Source organism: Bombina bombina, chromosome 4 (genome assembly GCF_027579735.1).
Source record: "Bombina bombina isolate aBomBom1 chromosome 4, aBomBom1.pri, whole genome shotgun sequence".
Lineage (NCBI taxonomy): Eukaryota > Metazoa > Chordata > Amphibia > Anura > Bombinatoridae > Bombina > Bombina bombina.
Genome location: NC_069502.1, coordinates 686,572,585 through 686,596,048, shown reverse-complemented (window position 1 = coordinate 686,596,048; position 23,464 = coordinate 686,572,585). Strand labels below are relative to the sequence as shown.

General features: G+C 39.1%; 1 protein-coding gene across 1 annotated transcript in view; it reads right to left on the bottom strand.

Annotated features, from left to right (window-relative positions):
* FIG4 (FIG4 phosphoinositide 5-phosphatase) overlaps positions 1-23,464 on the bottom strand; it is a 1,077,570-nt gene that overhangs the window by 378,931 nt on the left and 675,175 nt on the right. The window contains exons 19-20 of the mRNA XM_053710848.1: positions 16,569-16,716; positions 15,916-15,999 (exon numbers count right to left, since the gene is read on the bottom strand). Of these exons, the coding sequence (XP_053566823.1) occupies positions 15,916-15,999; positions 16,569-16,716 (232 nt within the window). The remainder of the gene's footprint in view (positions 1-15,915; positions 16,000-16,568; positions 16,717-23,464) is intronic.

The following is a 23,464-nucleotide window of genomic DNA, read 5'->3' as shown; positions in this document are numbered from 1 at the left end:
TGAGTTAAAATAAATTATATTTATTTAAAATACACATAAAAGGTATAGAGCTCTAATACCATATAAGTAGTCAAAATACAATAAGAAAAATAATAATACAATACAATAGGTAAAAACAATACGTGTATGTACAAGGTAAGTAAGTTGTTAGCGTTACATACGTATAAACTAATTGTGAGATAGTTGATAATTGGACAGATTCGGTGTATCGATACGGTTTTTAACTTTAAAAATCTCTTAAATAGTCTTGCTCTAACCGATCGTAGTTATAACTTTGGGGTGACTATATTGGTTGATTAGTCTCTGCTGTTAAATTTGTGGGATGGACCCAGGTACTCACGTTTGTGGAAAATGTCCAGAGATCGTTATGCCCTTTTGTGTGGGCTAAGTTGACTGTTTCAGAGTGCCAAAAAGAACATATATGTATCGTAACAAAGTCTCTTATGTTTCACTGTATGGTACACGTTTAGATACAGTGTTTTTCCTTTAGATACAGTGTTTTTCCTTTAAAGAGTCTTTTATAACGTGTGCAGCTGGACACCTGCTTTAAGTTTCTTGCAAGTGCCGGTAAGAAGGGCAAAGTTTTCCGTTGATCTTTGAGACTGTATACCCTGTATGTTAGTTGGAGTTTTAAGTAGCTTTCAAGAGGGTTTGCTGGAGTCTCCAAAAGACTTGTAGAGTGTGATTAAGGTACCTCTTTGAGGTTTCGCCTGCAACAGCTGTACAGGAAGTAAATGGGAGGGGAACAACAGTGAGTTTGAGGCTGCCAGGCTGATTAAATTGAACCAGTAACTGGAGTAGTGGACTGGAAAGGTGTCAGGTGGTCAGTAGCGCAATGGCCGCAACCTGTGAGGCTGAGCGTTTTAGGGGAGTATCAGGGCTGGATCATCTCACAAACTGTATCACTTCACAGTCACACACTACATATAGTACTGGCTGGGATGGTAGTAGGGACCTAGGGTCACCATATCATTATAAAAAGCATGGCTCAATGCAAATGGGCAGCCAAGGAGCCAAATCACTGCATAGGTGTAATTGACAATTAACAACTCAATATACTACAAGATGCTTTTTTTCCCTGCTAACATTAGATTTTCATATTTAGTAGCAGAACTAATGGTTTTATTTATATTTGAATGGTCCAATTTCATACTACATTTGTGACATTGTATGTGTGTATGTTTGTGTTTATGTGTGTGTGTGTGTATGTATGTATGTGACTGTGTGTGTATTTATGCATGTATGTGTGTGTGCATGTGTGTGTTTGTGGAACCAACAGATTACAGACCTTGATACTACAGCATTGGGGAGCAAGGGGGGAGGTAAACAGTGTCACTATACAGTACCACTATATACAGTACGGGGGGGGGGGCTGGATCATGTCACAGACTACTGTGGTCACTATATAAAGTACTGGGGTGGGTAGGGTCAGGCCAGCCATCTCAGCGGCAGGTTACAGAATGTATCACTAACTCACTATATACAGTACTGATTGGTGTCACTATATACAGTAATAGGGGGTCAGACCATCTCACAGACTGTGGGCACAGGGTACCCCCTTCTGCAGATATGTAATCTGATACACATTTTATTCACATTTTTTTTTCTGTGTTAAATGTTTAAAAAAAATGTATCAAATTCACATTTTTTTGGGGTGGGGGGCCCTTCATAGATTCTTGCACCTGGGCCCTGTGGTTTCTAGTTATGCCTCTGTGCCTATATATGTATACATATACATTTATATGTGTATATATGTATTTACAGCCATATATACACAAATATAAACAAATAAATACATATATACACTATATAGACAAACATATATATATATGTGTGTGTGTGTATTGGAGCCCTCTGCAGTTAAGTAGATGAAAACATGTAAAAAACATAATTTATGCTTACCTGATAAATTTATTTCTCTTGTAGTGTATCCAGTCCACGGATCATCCATTACTTGTGGGATATTCTCCTTCCCAACAGGAAGTTGCAAGAGGATCACCCACAGCAGAGCTGCTATATAGCTCCTCCCCTCACTGCCTTATCCAGTCATTTGGCCGAAACAAGAAGAGAAAGGAGAAACCATAGGGTGCAGTGGTGACTGTAGTTTAATTCAAATTTAGACCTGCCTTAAAAGGACAGGGCGGGCCGTGGACTGGATACACTACAAGAGAAATAAATTTATCAGGTAAGCATAAATTATGTTTTCTCTTGTTAAGTGTATCCAGTCCACGGATCATCCATTACTTGTGGGATACCAATACCAAAGCTAAAGTACACGGATGATGGGAGGGACAAGGCAGGAACTTAAACGGAAGGAACCACTGCCTGTAGAACCTTTCTCCCAAAAACAGCCTCCGAAGAAGCAAAAGTGTCAAATTTGTAAAATTTTGAAAAGGTGTGAAGCGAAGACCAAGTCGCAGCTTTGCAAATCTGTTCAACAGAGGCCTCATTTTTAAAGGCCCAGGTGGAAGCCACAGCTCTAGTAGAATGAGCTGTAATCCTTTCAGGGGGCTGCTGTCCAGCAGTCTCATAAGCTAAGCGTATTATGCTCCGAAGCCAAAAGGGGAGAGAGGTTGTCGAAGCTTTTTGACCTCTCCTCTGTCCAGAGTAAACGACAAACAGGGCAGATGTTTGACGAAAATCTTTAGTAGCCTGTAAGTAAAACTTCAAGGCACGGACTACGTCCAGATTATGCAAAAGACGTTCCTTCTTTGAAGAAGGATTAGGACACAATGATGGAACAACAATCTCTTGATTGATATTCCTGTTAGAAACCACCATAGGTAAAAACCCAGGTTTGGTACGCAGAACTACCTTGTCTGAATGAAAAATCAGATAAGGAGAATCACAATATAAGGCAGATAACTCAGAGACTCTTCGAGCCGATGAAATAGCCATCAAAAACAGAACTTTCCAAGATAAAAGTTTAATATCAATGGAATGAAGGGGTTCAAACGGAACTCCCTGAAGAACTTTAAGAACCAAGTTTAAGCTCCAAGGGGGAGCAACAGTTTTAAACACAGGCTTAATCCTAACCAAAGCCTGACAAAATGCCTGGACGTCTGGAACTTCTGCCAGACGCTTGTGCAAAAGAATGGACAGAGCAGAGCTCTGTCCTTTTAAAGAACTAGCTGATAAGCCTTTGTCCAAACCCTCTTGGAGAAAAGACAATATCCTAGGAATCCTAACCTTACTCCATGAGTAACTCTTGGATTCACACCAATAAAGATATTTACGCTATATCTTATGGTAGATTTTCCTGGTGACAGGCTTCCGAGCCTGTATTAAGGTATCAATGACTGACTCGGAGAAGCCACGCCTTGATAGAATCAAGCGTTCAATCTCCATGCAGTCAGTCTCAGAGAAATTAGATTTGGATGATTGAAAGGACCTTGTATTAGAAGGTCCTGCCTCAGAGGCAGAGTCCATGGTGGAAGAGATGACATGTCCACTAGGTCTGCATACCAGGTCCTGCGTGGCCACGCAGGCACTATCAGAATCACCGATGCTCTCTCCTGTTTGATTTTGGCAATCAGTCGAGGGAGCAGAGGAAACGGTGGAAACACATAGGCCAGGTTGAAGAACCAAGGAGCTGCTAGAGCATCTATCAGCGTTGCTCCCGGGTCCCTGGACCTGGATCCGTAACAAGGAAGCTTGGCGTTCTGGCAAGACCCCATAAGATCCAGTTCTGGTTTGCCCCAACGATGGACCAGTTGAGCAAACACCTCCGGATGGAGTTCCCACTCCCCCGGATGAAAAGTCTGACGACTTAGAAAATCCGCCTCCCAGTTCTCTACGCCTGGGATGTGGATCGCTGACAGGTGGCAAGAGTGAGACTCTGCCCAGCGAATTATCTTTGAGACTTCTAACATCGCTAGGGAACTCCTGGTTCCCCCTTGATGGTTGATGTAAGCCACAGTCGTGATGTTGTCCGACTGAAATCTGATGAACCTCAGTGTTGCTAACTGAGGCCAAGCTAGAAGAGCATTGAATATTGCTCTTAACTCCAGAATATTTATACGAATATTTATACGATCCCTGAGACTTCAGAGAGTTCCAAACTGCGCCCCAACCTAGAAGGCTGGCATCTGTTGTTACAATCGTCCAATCTGGCCTGCGAAAGGTCATACCCTTGGATAGATGGACCCGAGAAAGCCACCAGAGAAGAGAATCTCTGGTCTCTTGATCCAGATTTAGTAGAGGGGACAAATCTGAGTAATCCCCATTCCACTGACTTAGCATGCATAATTGCAGCGGACTGAGATGCAGGCGCGCAAATGGCACTATGTCCATTGCCGCTACCATTAAGCCGATTACTTCCATGCACTGAGCCACTGACGGGCGTGGAATGGAATGAAGGACACGGCAAGCATTTAGAAGTTTTGATAACCTGGACTCCGTCAGGTAAATTTTCATCTCTACAGAATCTATAAGAGTCCCTAGGAAGGAGACTCTTGTGAGTGGTGATAGAGAACTCTTTTCCACGTTCACTTTCCACCCATGCGACCTCAGAAATGCCAGAACTATCTCTGTATGAGACTTGGCAATTTGAAAGCTTGACGCCTGTATCAGGATGTCGTCTAGTTACGGAGCCACCGCTATGCCTCGCGGTCTTAGAACCGCCAGAAGTGAGCCCAGAACCATTGTAAAAATTCTCTGGGCAGTGGCCAACCCGAAGGGAAGAGCTACAAATTGGTAATGCCTGTCTAGAAAGGCAAACCTTAGGAACCGATGATGATCTTTGTGAATCGGTATGTGAAGGTAGGCATCCTTTAAGTCCACTGTGGTCATGTACTGACCCGCTTGGATCATGGGTAGGATGGTCCGAATAGTTTCCATTTTGAATGATGGAACTCTGAGGAATTTGTTTAAGATCTTTAGATCCAAGATTGGTCTGAAGGTTCCCTCTTTCTTGGGAACCACAAACAGATTTGAATAAAATCCCTGTCCTTGTTCCGTCCGCGGAACTGTATGGATCACTCCCATTACTAGGAGGTCTTGCACACAGCTTAGGAATGCCTCTTTCTTTATCTGGTTTGCTGATAACCTTGAAAGATGAAATCTCCCTTGTGGAGGAGAAGCTTTGAAGTCCAGAAGATATCCCTGAGATATGATCTCCAACGCCCAGGGATCCTGAACATCTCTTGCCCACGCCTGGGCGAAGAGAGAAAGTCTGCCCCCCACTAGATCCGTTTCCGGATAGGGGGCCGTTCCTTTATGCTGTCTTGGGGGCAGCAGCAGGCTTTCTGGCCTGCTTGCCCTTGTTCCAGGACTGGTTAGGTTTCCAGGCCTGTCTGGAATGAGCAACAGTTCCCTCTTGTTTTGAAGCGGAGGAAGTTGATGCTGCTCCTGCCTTGAAATTTCGAAAAGCACGAAAATTAGACTGTTTGGCCTTTGATTTGGCCCTGTCCTGGGGAAGGGTATGACTCTTGCCTCCAGTAATGTCAGCAATAATTTCCTTCAAGCCAGGCCCGAATAAGGTCTGCCCCTTGAAAGGAATGTTGAGTAATTTAGACTATGAAGTCACGTCAGCTGACCAGGATTTAAGCCATAGCGCCCTACGCGCCTGGATGGTGAATCCGGAATTCTTAGCCGTTAGTTTAGTCAAATGAACAATGGCATCAAAAACAAATGAGTTAGCTAGCTTAAGCGTTCTAAGCTTGTCAATAATTTCATTCAATGGAGCTGTCTGGATGGCCTCTTCCAGGGCCTCAAAACAGAATGCCGCCGCAGCAGTGACAGGCGCAATTGCATGCAAGGGGCTGTAAAATAAAACCTTGTTGAATAAACATTTTATTAAGGTAACCCTCCAATTTTTTATCCATTGGATCTGAAAAAGCACAACTGTCCTCAACCGGGATAGTGGTACGCTTTGCTAAAGTAGAAACTGCTCCCTCCACCTTAGGGACTGTCTGCCATAAGTCCCGTGTAGTGGCGTCTATTGGAAACATTTTTCTAAATATTGGAGGTGGGGAAAAGGGCACACTGGGTCTATCCCACTCCTTGCTAATAATTTCTGTAAGCCTTTTAGGTATAGGAAAAACGTCAGTACACACCGGCACTGCATAGTATCTATCCAGCCTACACAATTTCTCTGGAATTGCAACTGTGTTACAGTCATTCAGAGCAGCTAATACCTCCCCAAGCAATACACGGAGGTTCTCAAGCTTAAATTTAAAATTAGAAATCTCTGAATCAGGTTTCCCCGAGTCAGAGATGTCACCCACAGACTGAAGCTCTCCGTCCTCATGTTCTGCATACTGTGACGCAGTATCAGACATGGCTCTAACAGCATTTGCGCGCTCTGTATCTCTCTTACCCCAGAGCTATCGCGCTTGCCTCTTAATTCAGGCAATCTAGATAATACCTCTGACAGGGTATTATTCATGATTGCAGCCATGTCCTGCAAGGTAATCGCTATGGGCGTCCCTGATGTAATTGGCGCCATATTAGCGTGCGTCCCCTGAGCGGGAGGCGAAGGGTCTGACACGTGGGGAGAGTTAGTCGGCATAACTTCCCCCTCGACAGAACCCTCTGGTGATAATTCTTTAATAGATAAAGACTGATCTTTACTGTTTAAGGTGAAATCAATACATTTAGTACACATTCTCCTATGGGGCTCCACCATGGCTTTCAAACATAATGAACAAGTAGGTTCCTCTGTGTCAGACATGTTTAAACAGACTAGCAATGAGACTAGCAAGCTTGGAAAACAAGTTTACAAGCAATATAAAAAACGTTACTGCGCCTTTAAGAAACACAAATTTTCCCAAATTTTGAAATAACAGTGAAAAAATGCAGTTACACTAACGAAATTTTTACAGTGTATGTAATAAGTTAGCAGAGCATTGCACCCACTTGCAAATGGATGATTAACCCCTTAATACCAAAAAATGGAATAACAAATGACAAAAACATTTTTTAAACAGTCACAAGTTTTATCACCAAACATATGTAAAAAACAATTAAACATGCCAGCAAACGTTTTAAAATACACTTTTATAAGAGTATGTATCTCTATTAATAAGCCTGATACCAGTCGCTATCACTGCATTTAAGGCTTTACTACATTACTTCGGTATCAGCAGCATTTTCTAGCAAATTCCATCCCTAGAAAAATATTTTAACTGCACATACCTTATTACAGGAAAACCTGCACGCTATTCCCCCTCTGAAGTTACCTCACTCCTCAGAATATGTGAGAACAGCAAAGGATCTTAGTTACTTCTGCTAAGATCATAGAAAACGCAGGCAGATTCTTCTTCTAAATACTGCCTGAGATAAACAGTACACTCCGGTACCATTTAAAAATAACAAACTTTTGATTGAAGAAATAAACTAAGTATAAAACACCACAGTCCTCTTACGACCACCATCTTAGTTGAGAGTTGCAAGAGAATGACTGGATATGGCAGTGAGGGGAGGAGCTATATAGCAGCTCTGCTGTGGGTGATCCTCTTGCAACTTCCTGTTGGGAAGGAGAATATCCCACAAGTAATGGATGATCCGTGGACTGGATACACTTAACAAGAGAAATATATTTATGCAATATTCATTTTTAATAAATGTTTTAACCATGTATTTGCTATAAATATTTGTATATATATATATACATTTAAATAGTAATCTATATATATATATATAGGTATAGATATATATTGTACAAAAAAAGCCATCAGATATACAGTATGTAGAAATATGTATTTATGAATAAATAGTACATATTATTGTATGTGAAGAACATTGAAATGTGAAATATTCATATTTTCATGTCGGGTTAGTGCACATGAGAATATGCATTCGGGTTTGAGCAAGAGGGGGGTGTTTGTTTTTTCTACTATTTTTGCTCCATTGACTTCTATGGGGGAATACGGGAAAGCGCACGCAATAAAAGTTTGGCTTTTTGAGCTCGTTGTGTTAGCGTGTGAGCGAAAACAGTTTACTTTCAACTCATAATACGAGCGCAAAACTAAAATAAAATGCTGGTGCACGGTGCATACTTAAATACAATTTTGAAACAGCTATAGCTTTTATTAGAAGCATGTTTGCCAATGCATGTATATTACAAAATTGCTTCTGTTCCATACCGAAATGCACCCATGTGGTTTCCAATTTTGGCTGGAATATCCCTTTAAGTTTAATGTAAGAAATGAACAATCCTATATTAAAATGACTACAGTCCATAGTAACATTCTGTCTTTCATTATTGTTCTATATTATTTATATAAATGTATTGCTTTCTGATTTTAGATATAGTTCATTTGCTTGGTCCCTTGTAGGTAAATTCAAATTCAGATCAACTTGCTTCTGTCTCCGGTCATATTGTTTTATTGATTTCATGCAGCTGCGGAAAATTGTTTGATCACTTTTGTTGTTACACAAAATTCAATCTAAAGTAAAGAGATTGTGAGGTGAAGTGAAGCCGTTATAGATTAGTGTGACTCACAGCAGCACACTCAACATTCAATACTGCACTGCTGTAACCATTTTAACTTTGTAAAAAATCAATATGAAAACTTTACCCTTTTCTCTCACCAATATTATTATTTTTTTATCAAACTTTAAATGGACATGGAACCCAAAAAAATGTCTTTAGTGATTTAGATAAAGCATACAATTGTAAACAAATTTCCAATTTAGTTCAATTATCAATTTGTCTTTGTTTACATGGTATTCTTTGTTGAAAAGCAGGGAGGTACAGTATGTTCAGGGAAGTGCACATTTCTGCAGCACTATAAGGCAGCAGTTTTGCAAGAATGTTATACATTTGCAAGAGCACTAAATGGCAGCACTATTGTCTGCCATGTAGTGCTACAGCCACCTACCTAGGTATTCCTTCAACAAAGAATATCATGAGAACAAAGCAAATGTAATAATAGAAGTCAATTGAAAACATTTTTAAAACCTGTATGTTCTCTCTGAATTACAAAAGAAAATGTTTGTGTTTCATGTCCCTTTAAGTCCAAAAAGGGCCTAGTACATAAATTGAAGTAATATACATAACGTCATATATCTTTGTAGGAAAATGAACACAGAGGTGAAACATTCTTAATTTTAAAGGCGTTGTGGCGGTCTCTGTTCTGTAATGAGAGAAAATGTGTTCAGAAAATACACTCCTTAAAGGGACACTAAACCCAAAAATTTTCTTTCATGATTCAGGTAGAGAATACTATTTTAAACAATATTCCAATTTACTTCTATTATCTAATTTGCTTCATTCTTTAGATACCCTTTGTTGAAGAAATAGCAATGCGCATGGATGAGCCAATCACAGGATGCATCTGTGTGCAGCCACCAAACAGCAGTTAATGAGCCTATCTAGATATGCTTTTCAGCAAAGGATATCAAGACGATGAAGCAAATTGGATAATAGAAGTAAATTAGAAAAGTTGTTTAAAATTACATGCTCTTTGTAAATCATGGCATAAAAAATGTGGGTTTCATGACCCTTTAACCAGGCTCAAAAGAGATGGACTGAAGGCAGTTGAATATAGAAAGTCTGTTGTCAGGAAACTAAATTAAGTCAACCAAAAGTGAAAAATTTGCCTAGAAAGTAGTTGCATCTAAGTCCATGTTATATTGTGTCTGCCACTGCTTAAGAAATAAAAATGATTGCTGGCTAATAAATGACAAAGTGCAGACTCACAAATACATGAACCATGCCTCAAAGAACGCAGCATGCTGCTCTAAAGCGCATAATAATTTTGCTTGCGGGAGCCAGTAAGCAAAGGCTAAAGATTACTGTCATCCCGGATAAAAAAAAAAAAAGTGGTAGCAAGAGGAGGAGTATATATATATATATATATATATATATATATTAGATGTGGAACAAAGCACTCACTGGTCTTGAAATATATTCAAACTTGAGTTTTATTTGCAGTGACGTTTCGGGGTGTTCACCCCTTCATCAGACCAACAATAGTGAATAAAGCGACAAACAATATAAAGGCATTAGGCCCCTCCCACTACCGGAAAAAACACCAAGGGGTTACCCTGGCAACATACACCCCCAATAATAAAACACCTGTTCGAAAATAAAACACATACCAAATAAGTACAGTATAGGTGAATCAATATACCCTATGTATATCATACAGAAAAAATATATACAATATATACATAACCCATTCTTAGCCCTGAGTGAAATATGCAACAATCTGTCTTAGATATGGATACAAGCAAAGCAGTTCTGTGTATCAAAATCGTACTTATATATATTAGATAGTGGGAGCTGCAACCAGGAGCAGAAGGCACCTGCATTTTAATGGTAAGGGAGCACACCGATTGCGTCACTTTCTGTAACAATGTTCCGTTGGTGCAGAGTATAAGGGATGGGGGGGAAGGAGGGTGAGTGGCCCAGCAGAGGAGGAGGGAGGGCAGTGTCCCCTGCACTAGGGTAAAAAACTGTTTTGAAGGGAGAGGGCAGAATGGGACCCTAAACTACAGGAAAAAAATGGGTTGGAGGGGGGGGGGGGAGTGTTGATCGCTTGGAGGGGGGAGGTGGGGAGAGGGAACCCTACACTACAGTAAAATATATAAATTTAAAAATATTTAAAAAGTAATCATTTCTAATTCTTTGTTTAAGGGCTAAACGAGAAACAATCTTACAGGTATTATAATGTATAATAAAACAGTAACACACACACACACACACACATATATATATATATATATATATATATATATATATATATATATATATATATATATATATATATACACACACACACACAAACACACACACACACACACACACACACATATATATATATATATACACAAACACACACATATATATATATATATATATAGTATATACACAAACACACACACATATATATAGTATATACACAAACACACGCACATATATATATAGTATATACACAAACACACACAACAAAAAATAAAAGTCAATAATATGAGATAATTTACAACTTTTAATCATATCAGGAAAAAATATGTTACTGTTTTATAAATACCAGTAAGATTATTTCTTGTTTGCAGACTTATAAACAAAGAATTCACTGCCCATAGCAGTTACAAACAACAAACTACACACATCAAATGCGTCAACATATTTCTTTCCAGGAACACCTGGTTCTACACGTCTTATTATGCTTTTGTACGATTTATCTTCTTGCTCGAATCTCATACAAGCCACATAAACAGATCTGCAGTGCTAATGAGTGAATCAGCCCATCCAACAACGTTCAAGCAGAATGTATTAAGTTACTGGCTTTTTTACTAACAAAAAAATTATACAGCACATTACAATTAAAAAACAGAAAAGAAAAATTGAGGAATTGAAAATGCCCACAGGCAGGCACAGTGCAAGGGTCACATTATTAACATAGCACTAATATAGATGTTACATTACCCAAAAAAGGTTCATTTTCATTTTTAACCCATTTGACAGCTAATTTAGTTACATTATGTGCTGCAGGCTAGTCTGGTACCAAGATGGATGATTCTATTAAGAGGACCAAGGAACATGCAGATAAAATATATGATTTCTGCATAGAATACAAATCCATAGCTATTCACTTCTCTCATCAACAAGTAATTGAAGAGATATGAGAAATAATAAGTGCTACAATAAAATACTTGTTGAGATGAAGTACAAATCCCAGGCCACTGATGACAATGAGAACATGAGCCTGGAGATATGCACAGGCTAAGCCAACAGAATAGAAATGGAGCATATTTATAATAAATATAAAAGGTGATAAGTTAAATCCTTCATGGAACCCAGTATAATTCTTTCAATACAACCCTATCAATATTTACAAAGTAATTGCAAGGTTTGGCACACTATTTTGTAAACTGGTAAGGGAGAAGAATTCTAAACAAACAATGTGTAACCCCTTAACTGCTGAGCCCTTTCCAACACTGTGCTGAGGAGTTTTGTCATTTGTCCGTGAGAAACTCACTCATATAATTATTTTTTTTTCAGGAGATCCAGAAGATTCAAAATGTATAATACATTTATGTATATATCATGTTGTGTAAGAAACCTGTAACAAAAAGTGTGAAAATTGCATTTTTAATTAAAATTTTAATAAACAAGGTTATAAACAGTGTGTGTGGTTCTTGGCAGATTGATTCTCAGTCTGTATGTATTTGTTACCAGATTTTTGGCAGCTGTATTGTGCACTTTAGGTTAGCATGCATGATACATAGTAGGAGCTTTAAACAACTGCAAAAAATGTAAACATCCCACTCTGTATTCTGTGTGCTAATTTAAAGCACACAATACAGTTATGAAAAAGCCAGCAACATCACTGATCTGTGAATGTTCCCCATTTCTGTCACAGGGTACAATAGTTTTTTTTTAGCTCCATGATAGCAGTGTTCCCCATACTTGCACCTGCAAAGGGTTAAAATAAGAGAATAGCTTTGAAGACAGCTGCAGGCTCAGAAGTAAAACCAATACCACGGGGAATATTAACTGTTTTGTTGATTTAATTCTAAAAAATTGGAAACCAGAACAAAGCATGATGTGCGTGTAATATTATCACTTGAAGAATAAAATTTAAAATAAAAAAAACAAGAATTATTCTTACCTGATAACTTATTTTCCTTCGGGATGATGATAGTCCATATTGCTAAATAACAAAGGATATATTTCCCGCCACTAGGAGGTGGCCAAGAACCCACACAAGAGCTTAATTCCTTCACACCTCCCATCATTCCTCAGTTTAACACATAGGCAAGCAGAGAATAGAAAAATGATAGGTAGTAAAGCAGGGTCCATAGAGTTGCAAATTAGAACTGTCGCCCATAAAATTGAAAAGGGCAAGGCCTATGGACTATCATTCCGAAAGAAAAGAATTTATCAGGTAAACATACATTTTGTTTTCTTTCATATGATGATGATAGTCCATAGATCTCCATCTTTGGGTTTAATACCCAAGCAGTTAGTACATTTTACAGGAATGGGTGGGACAATTGTCTGGCATTCTTATTTAACAGACACTGCGGCCTGAAGGACTTTCCTGCCAAAAGCTGCTTGTGAAGAAGCAAAAACATCAAAGCAGTAACATTTTGAAAAGATATGCAGAGAAGTCCATGTTGCAGCCTTGTAAATCTGCTCCAAAGATGCATCATTTTTGAAAGCCCAGGAAGTTGCACTTGATCTAGTAGAATGAGCTGTGATACGTTTAAGGGGCAACTTTGCCTTGAGTATTGCCTGCTTGAGCCAAGAGGCCCAAGCTACAGCAGTAGCCTACTGCCCTTTATGAGTCCCAGAGTAGAGAACAAATAAGCTGTAAGAGTGTCTGAACTCCTTAGTAGCTTGAAGACATCAAGATTATTTAAAAGTAGTTCCTTAGAATTAGAAGGATCCGAACACAAAGAAGGGACAACAATAATTTGGTTGATATTTTCTGAAGAAACCGCTTTAGGGAGAAAATCATATTTAATTTGAAGAACTGCTTTATCTTTGTAAAAAACTTAGGAGAGATGGGAGATGGGAGGAATTTAAGGTCTTGTGTGGGTTCTTCGCCTTCTGCTAGTGGCAGGAATTATATCCCACATGTTATGGAGCTCTATGGACTATCACCTTCATATGAAATAGGTGATAGCAGGACAGCTTTGGGTTAAAGGGACAATAAACACTATATACATTTTATAAGCATAGTATTGAGGTAATTCCCCATCTCCCTCGGGGGCAGCCATGTTGAAATTTGTCTTTCACAACATTCCAGTGCTGCTGTCTTTGCACATGTACATGATCGCTCCTTTAGATTCCTGCAGTGGAACCTAGGTTCCAAAATAACAGCACCCATAATTAGAGTGAGGTAGAGGAGATGTATTTAGTGTTTTATGTTCCTTTAAGTTCTTAGGAAATGTTCAGGGAATATACTATATAATAAAATGCCAGGTATGTTTGTCCGAAGCTTTCATGCACAGTAAAGACTGCGCAAGGACAATCATAACTGGCCTTAACAAACTATCAGTCAGTGAGGGACAGCAGAGAGGGTGGGCGGAAGTGGGCGTGGCCGGGACATGACAGGATGGGATTGGGCATGGCGGGATTGGTTGGGCGGGACCGCTGCACCGCAGAAAATGGCCCGTGTACACGGGCTTTAGGATTAGTAGTAAATAAAGGAATTATACCAAGGAATAATACAGGTCCTCAACTCCCAAATACTGCACTGAAATGTTCTAATAAATACTTGTGGCTCAAAAAAATCATCAAACTGTACAAGGGAAAAAGTATTTTTTGTATTACTTTTCTTCCTATCTTTTTCTTTTTTTGTGCATATCAGGTGTAAACTAAAGAATGTTGTAAATATTTTAATTAAACATGAATTGATACACAGAACCCCATAACTTTACTGACGTTTTCTCTTAATTTGCATATATAGAGTTGAAATGATCTTTATTATACAGCCAGTGTATAGTAAAATTTACTCTGTTTGCTTAAAGTTTATAGTCGGACACAACAACATTCTATAGATTCTCTCATTTTCAGGATGAAATCAGTTTTCTCCACATAAAATGTTGCAAGCGGGTGGGGAGTAATACTTTCTAATATTACAACATTTTCTGATATCCAAAGCACAAATTTATTGCATAATTTAACATACATAAGCAATAAATATTGAAAAATGTTAAAGGGACAGTCTACATCAGAATTTTGATTGTTTAAAAAGATTGATAATCCCTTTATTACCCATTCCCTAGTTTTGCATAACCAACACAGTTATATAAATACACTTTTTACCTCTGTGATTACCTTGTATCTAAGCCTCTGCAAACTGCCCCCTTATTTCAGTTTTTTTGACAGACATCTATTTTAGCCAATCAGAGCTGGCTCACTGGAACTCCACTTGCATGAGCACAGTGTTATCTATATGACACACATGAACTAACACCCTCTAGTAGTAAAAACGGTCAAAATGCCCTGAGAGAAGAGGCGGCCTTCAAGGGTTTAGAAATTAGCATATGAACCTCCTAGGTTTAGCTTTCAACTAAGAATACCAAGAGAACAAAGCAAAATTGCTGATAAAAGTAAATTGAAATATTGTTTGGACTAGACTGTCCCTTTAGCTAAGCTTAGCTTATTTTTTGCTAAACGTTTAGCCAGGTGGTCAGTAAAGTCAGCTGGGTGGTGCACCCATTAAGAAAGGTCCTGGGGAGAACACTGGACATCTTATCAGATTTTACAACATTTCCACTTCAGGATACAGAATTACATATTACATATTACAATATACAATTACATATAAAGAGACATGAAACTCAAAAATTTCTTGTATGATTCAGACAGCATATTCTTTAAAAAACAGTTTTCAATTTACTTCTATTATCAAACTTACTTTGTTCTCATGTTATTCTTTGTTGAATACATATACGTAGATAGGTAGCGTGCACATTTCTGTAGCAACACACAACAGGAAGCACTGTTACCACCTACAGTTTTTGCAAATGTTTTAAATAATTATAAAACTGCTAAAATATTGTTCCAGTCAAGTGCACACGCATACGACTTCCACTTGCTTTAAAACCAAGGATACCAAGAGAATGAAGTAAATTTGACAATAGGAGTAAATTAGAAAGTTTGTCTTTAAAACTGAAACATGAAAGAAATTGTGCGTGTTTTATGTCCCTTTAAGGTACTGTGTTACCTATTCCTTGAGAAGAAAACACAATTTACCCCAAATTCCATTTCCTCCCTACTATCCCTTTAGGTTCCACATTTTACCTTTTCCATTTACATAAAAAATTCTGAGTCTTAGGCATACGTTATTATGCTATTCCCAACCGTCAGATGATGTATGAGACAACATTTGGTCTGAATTATAAATAAACAAACTATGGTATCACTGCTATTGTATAGTTCCTTATTCTGATATTGTCATAATAAAAATATAAGAAGAAAATAGTAGCATGAACACTATTCTTACTTACCCAAGCACTGATTTTCCAGTTTCCTCTGGCTTCCGCACTGTAAATGGACTTGGATCTATTCCAACATTTTTTGGCATGAAGTCTCTGAAAGAAAGAAATTACCCACTGATATTAAATGATATTAAAAAAATAAACAGCAGGACCCATAGTTTGAATAATACATTTAGGCATCCCATAGAGCAGAGTGTGCATCTATCTAAATGTATACAGGCATAAAATAATTATCTATTGATGCTTTTTTCTATATCTTATTTTGTCTTACCATAAATAGAATGATAACACAACTGCAGTCGATCAGTTTTGACATAACTTTAGAATAAAATAACATAAATGATATGAGATAACAGTAATCATAAGTCAACTGTAAGCCGGCAGCTCAGGTGCAGTTATTTAGTCACATACTGTATGTCAGCAGCAAATTTAGTAGAAAATAGCAAAACAGTTGCAGTTAAAATAGTGCACTTTATTTATTTAGAACTTGCAAACATAACATTATAGCATGTATACAACATTTTACCCCGGAGAATATAACAAATCATTATTTGCATGAGTGTTAGAGTTTGCTAAATAAAAGAACTACTGCTTTGATTCCATAAAACAAAAACAACAGGAAAATGTACTGATCTTTAAACAAATATTTAGTTAATATGCACCTGGCAGAATTTGTCATAGCCAGACAAAAAGTGTCATCAAAGCTGCTCAACTCATAAGGCCGAAAGAACTCATTGTAGATATTTGTCTCCTCGTCACTTCTGTTAAACTTTTTTATTGTCATCTTCTTTAAGTTTTCAGCATAAGGTACTAGAAAAGTTAAAATATTAAAAATGAGTTGACACAAACCTTGGAAACATTCCTCCCCTCACTCCCTACTCTTAATTAATCATTTGAACAATCTGCCTCACAGTCTCAGAATCTGACTGGATATCAGTTAAAGGGGCATTCCAGCCAAAATTGGAATCCACATTGATGCATTTCAGTTTTGAATAGAAGCATTTTTGTAATATACATTTATTAGCAAAAATGCTTCTAGTAAAAGTTATAGCTGTTTCAAATGTGTATTTAAGTATGCACCATGCACCAGCATTTTATACACTGCACTTGCTAAGAGAGCCTAAGGTGCTTGTACCATCTGGTAAAGACTCAGTTTGTTAGTTGCTGACATGATACAAGTGCCACTAGTGCTCTGAGCAACTGCACTATTTATAATAATGGTGCACTGAGAATATCTTATTATGCTTCACATGCACGTGCAGAGAAAAATGCGAACAGTAAAACAGTGAAAACTTTTTCTAGAAGCATTTTTGCCAGTACATGCATATTGTAAATATGTTTCTATTCAGAGATGTAATTCAACTATGTGTATTTATATTTTGACTGGAATGTCCCTTTAATATAAATTAAAGTTACAGATTTCAAATACATATTATTTATTCCTTGTAATTCTATTATTATTCCACAAGTATCCGTTCTCAAAACCACTTCTTCCATTCAGTGCCGGATTGGTCCACTGGGATTCCAGGAATTTTCCTGATGGGCCGCAGGGCTATTTCCCAGCCATTAGTGAAGAGGGAGCCTGCCAGCCAGGACATGAAGTGAATCTTGTGCGCAGTATAGCGCATCTATTCAAGGACGCTCCACTACCGGAAGCTAAAAAGTAATAGGGGGTGAGTAGCTGGACTGAGGGGGCAAGGTTGGCTGGGCCGAGCTTCAAAAATTTCCCAGTCCAGCCCTGCTTCGATTATATTACTTTTTTTTTTTTTAAAGGGATATGAAAAACAGTGCTCATTGAACAAATTGTGTTAAAAAAACAGCAAACAATTTGTTTTCTTGCAAAATGAGCACTTAGAAATTCTCAGTGTAGCCGCTGCCTATTGGGAGGTAAGGAAGCTGCCATGTTAATAACTGAGCTGCCATGTTGATAACTGAAGTTCCCAGCTGGCTTTCTGTAAAAAATTACAAAAAATTCCCATACTGTGCATGGAACTGAGTTCCTGCTGCTAGTGCACGTGTATCCTGTGAAGCCAGTTAAGCATAAGTCTTTTTTTTTTTGCTTTTTTATATTTGTTTGTTCTTTACCACATCTTCTGAAAGGTGGTTCAATGTAATCACTACTACTGTAAATAATAATAATAATGGTAGCAAGAATCAGAATATTTAAAACAAATGGACAATCATTTCCAGAAGTAGTAAATATTTTAAATTGTTGTATTTGTACATAAGTAGTTTTTTACCACTTCAAGATAATGACTACTGCTGTAAAAATAATGGTAGCAAAAATCAGATGGACAATCATTTTTAGTAGTATCATATACTTTGAATTGTTTTTCAGAAGAGTCAGTTTGTTTTTCTGCAGAAGTCCTCTACTGAGCATGGGCAAGAACTTAACTGGAGCTGTACACTTGTCTCCTAAATACCACTTAGAAAACAAAATTGATCCTTCCTGATAAATTCAGGAACGTCATTCTAATTACTAGTGGGATATTCAACTCCTGGCCAGCAGGAGGAGGCAAAGAGCACCCCAGCAAATCTGTAAAGTGTAACTTCCCTTACCCATAATCCCCAGTCATTCAGCTAAAGGAAAATGGAAAAAGAAGAAAAACAAAGGGTGAAAAAGGTGCCTGAGGTTTACTAAAAAAAACTGCCGAATTATAATTAAAAAGAGGGCTCCCCATGTCCGGAAAGAAAGAAATTTATCAGGTAAGCATAAATTTTGTTTTCTTTCCTAAGACATGGAGAGTCTACAACGTCATTCCAATTACTAGTGGGAACCAATACCCAAGCTAGAGGACACGGAATGAACAGGGAGGGAGAAAAAAGGCAGGAGGACCTAAACAGAAGGCACCACCACTTGAAGAACCTTTCTCCCAAAAGAAGCCTCAGCCGAGGCAAAAGTATCAAATTTGGAAAATTTTGAAAAAGTATGCAAAGAGGACCACGTTGCCGCCTTGCAAATCTGTTCAACAGAAGCTTCATTTTTGAAAGCACAAGAAGAGGAGGCAGCTCTAGTGTAATGAGCAATAATTCTCTCAGGAGGCTGCTGTCCAGCAGCCTCATAAGCAAAACGAATCATACTTCTTAACCAGAGAGAAAGAGTAGTAGAAGTGGCCTTCTGACCTTTATGCTTTCCAGAGAAAACAACAAAAAGGGCAGAAGATTGCCTAAACTCTTTAGTAGCTTGAAGGTTAAACTTTAGAGCATGCACAACATCCAAGTTGTGCAAAAGACGTTCTTTATAAAAAGGATTACGACAAAAAGAAGGAACTACAATTTCCTGATTAATGTTTTGATCCGACACCACCTAAGGGAGAAAATCCAATTTAGTATGAAGGACCGCCTTATCTGCATGAAAGATAAGGTACGGGGAATCACACTGCAGAGCTGAGAGTTCAGAAACTCTGCGAGCAGAAAAAATAGCAAGGAGAAACAAAACCTTCCAAGACAACAACTTTATATCTACAACATGCATCGGCTCAAACGGAGCCTGTTGCAAAACTTTAAGAACTAGGTTAAGGTTCCAAGGAGGAGCAACAGGTTTAAACACAGGTCTGATTCTGACCAGGGCCTGAACAAAAGCTTGAACATCTGGTAAATCGGTCAGACGTTTGTGCAAAAGAATAGACAGTGCAGAAATCTGACCCTTTTGAGTATTGACTGACAAACCTTTCTTCAGGCCATCCTGAGGAAAAGATAACATTCAGGGAATCCTCACTCGGCTCCAGGAGAAACCCTTAGATTCACACCAAAAAAGATATTTACGCTATACCTTATGGTAAATCTTACGAGTAACAGGTTTACGAGCCTGAAGCATAGTATCAATAACTTCCTTCCAAAAACCGCGTCTAGACAGGACTAGGCGTTCAATCTCTAAGCAGTCAGCTTCAGAGAATCTAGATTTGGATGGAGGAATGGACCCTGAAGGAGAAGGTCCTTCCAAGGAGGTAACTTCCAAGGATGAAGAGATGACATCTTCACCAGATCTGCAAACCAGATTCTGCAAGGCCAGGCAGGAGCTATTAGGATCACAGACACTCTCTCCTGCTTGATACGAGCAATGACTCAAGGCAGGAGAGCAAACGGAGGAAACAGGTAAGCTAGCCTAATATCCCAAGGAACCGCCAGGGCATCTATCAGAGCGGCCTGAGGTTCTCTTGACCTTAAACCGTACTTTGGAAGCTTGGCGTTCTGACGAGACGCCATCAGATCCAATTCCGGAACCCCCCACTCAAGGGTTATCCTGGACAACACCTCCGGATAGAGAGCCCACTCCCCGGAATGAAAAGTCTGTCTGCTCAGAAAATCCGCCTCCCAATTGTACATTCCTGGAATGTGGATGGCAGATAGCAGACAATCGTGAGCTTCCGCCCACTGCAGAATGTGAGTCACCTCCTTCATGGTCAAGGAACTCTGAGTCCCTCCCTGGTGGTTGATGTAAGCCACTGAGGTGATGTTGTCTGGCTAGAATCTGATAAACCAGACTAAAGATAATTGAGGCCAAGCTGTCAAGGCATTGAAGATTGCTCTCAACTCCAAGATGTTCATTAGAAGAGAGGACTCTTCTTGAGATTACAGGCCCTGAGCCTTCAGAGAACCCCAAACAGCTCCCCAGCCTGACAAGCTGGCGTCTGTAGCCACAATCACCCAGGACGGTCTCAGGAAACAAGTTCCCTAATATAGGTTTTCCTGGGAAATCCACCATGAAAGAGAGTCTCTTGATAGGGGGTCCAGATTTATCCTCTGTGATAAATCTTAATGATCTCCGTTCCATTGACAGAGGATGCAGCAGTCACAGATGGAATCAAGCAAAACGAATGATGTCCTTAGAAGCCACCGTCAGATTAATCACCTCCATACATTGAGCCACTGATGGGCGAAAGGCAGACTGGAGGGAAAGGCAAGAAGCCAGAAGTTTGGATTTTCTGATGTCCGTCAGGAAAATCTTCATGAACAGAGAATCTATGATTGTCCCTATGAAAATCACTCTTGTAGATGGAACTAGATAACTCTTTTCCAGATTTACTATCCATCCGTGGGAATGAAGAAAAGACAACAACATTTCTGTATGAGATTTTGCTAGTTGCAAAGATGACGCCTGAACCAAGATGTCGTCTAGATAAGGTGCCACTGCAATTCCCAGGGATCTGATCACTGCCAAAAGAGCTCCCAGAACTTTTGTATACACTCTGGGAGCTGTGGCAAGACCAAACGGAAGAGCAATAAACTAGAAATGATTGTCCAGAAAAGCAAACCTAAAGAACTGGTAATGATTCCTGTGAACGTATAAATACGCGTCCTTCAGGTCTATGGCCTGAACCAATGGAAGAATGGAATGAAAAGTTTCCCTCTTGAAAGACGGAACCCTGAGGAATTTGTTGAGGCACTTGAGATCTAGGATTGGTCGATAGGTTCCCTCCTTTTTCGGAACCACAAATAGATTTGAATAGAATCCTGGACCCTGTTTCTCTAGAGGGTCTGGTACAATAACTACCAGGGAGGATAGGTCCTTTACGCAATTTAAGAAGGCCTCCCCTTTTTACCTGGTTTGTGAAAAGTCTTGGTAAGAGAAATCTGCTCCTTGGAGGATGAGACTTGAATCCTATTTTGTAACCCTGGGATACTATGTCCACAGCCCATGGATCTGGGACATCACGTATCCAAGCCTGTCGAAAATGAGAAAGTCTGCACCACCTGATCCAGAAATGGATCAGGGACAGACCTTTCATGCTGATTTAGAGTCAGTGGAAGGCTTCTTGTTTTGTTTTCCCTTATTCCAGGGCTGGCTGGATTTCCAAGAGAACCTGGATTGGTCTGGTTTGGAAGAAGAAAAGGAGGACTTCTGTCCTTTAAAATTCTGAAAGGAACGAAAATTAGAAGTCTGACGACCCTTAGGTCTATTGTTCTTGTCCTGAGGTAGGAAAGATCCCTTTCCACCCGTAATCTCTGAAATGATCTCCGCCAGACCAGGTCAAAACAAAGTCTTACCCTTATAGGGTAAAGCTAAAAGCTTGGCCTTTGAAGAAACATCAGCTGACCAAGATTGTAACCGCAGAGCTCTGCGGGCTAAAACAGTAAAGCTACATATCTTAGCTCCCAGTCTAATTACCTACATGTTGGCATCACAGATAAAGGTACTGGCCAGTTTAAGAGCCTTGATCCTGTCTTGGAGTCACAATCCTGTCCAGCAGTCAGAATAAAGCTATAATCCCTCAGCCAAGTGAAAGTCTCTTACTGTTAACGTTATGTGTCATCAAATGTTAAGCACTTATTATAAATGATCTGTCCAATTATTATTATTATTTATTATTCTTTATTTATAAAGCGCCAACAGATTCCGCAATGCTGCCCATGGGTACAATGATAAAAGTACAACAGAGAAACAATACAATAAAAGACAACATTTTACAGACAAATACAGGGGGAAATGAGGGCCCTATTCCTGTGGGAACTTACAATCTATGTCTATGAGAAATACCAAAAGAGAGTCTAAAATGATCATTGCTTGATCCATGCATGCATCTGTGTTTGGCAGCTGGAGGAATAGCAGTCATTAAAGGGACATTCAAGTAAAAAATAAATGTATCCTTAACTAAAAAAGGATAACTTTTCCCAAAAATGGATCCATAAGAGGATTAACCTCTTAAGTGCTGCTGTCCTTCAGTACATATAAGGCAAAAGCACTTACCTTAGATTCTGCAGGACAGATGCTGCTCCTTAGGTGTGGCAGGTACTACACTCCCCGTCATGGACCTGTAGGAAATAAAGAACAGAGTAACCAACTCTGGCTTTCTGCAAAGGGGTAGCAAATTGTTAAAAGTAAAGCAAAGACTACCTCCCCGCCTTTTAACTGCTACAAGCCACCACTACTCTTACTAAAGAGATTGATGTGGACACAGCTAGTCCCCAATCCTTGCTTGCAGGGAAAAGTACCCATAAAAAACTTTGCACATCCTCCATTTACAAAGGCAAAGAGAATGACTGGGGATTATGGGTAAGGGAAGTTACACTTAACAGCTTTGCTGGGGTGCTCTTTGCCTCCTCCTGCTGGCCAGGAGTTGAATATCCCACTAGTAATTGGAATGACGTGGACTCTTCATGTCTTAGGAAAGAAAGGCGAAGCTGTCCTTGGCCTCCCTGTAGAGACCACAGCACCCTTGTGGGGTTGTGACAGAAAGTAATGGACCCTGCACAAATTATGTTATGATTTTTATTAATGTCTTTTTATTACAATGAAACAGACTATTTTATATTTTTCTATATTCTGCTGTATCTTTTACAAACAACAGACAGTACCATTACACAGTGTTGGCCAACTTCCTAACACATGGGGTCGCAAATCAGTATTTTAGAACCCTTAAAGGGACAGAAAAATACACTGTAATTACAAGACATTTCTGTGGTGTTGCTATGGAATAGCATATCGACCTAGTCTTAAAGTTTTTAAAACAAATTAACATCCTTTTTATTGCAATTGTTTTTCCAATAGCCAGACTCCACCACCATTCTCCTTATTTGGAGCACCAATCTGGGCTTTAGTCTACAGACAACAAGGCTA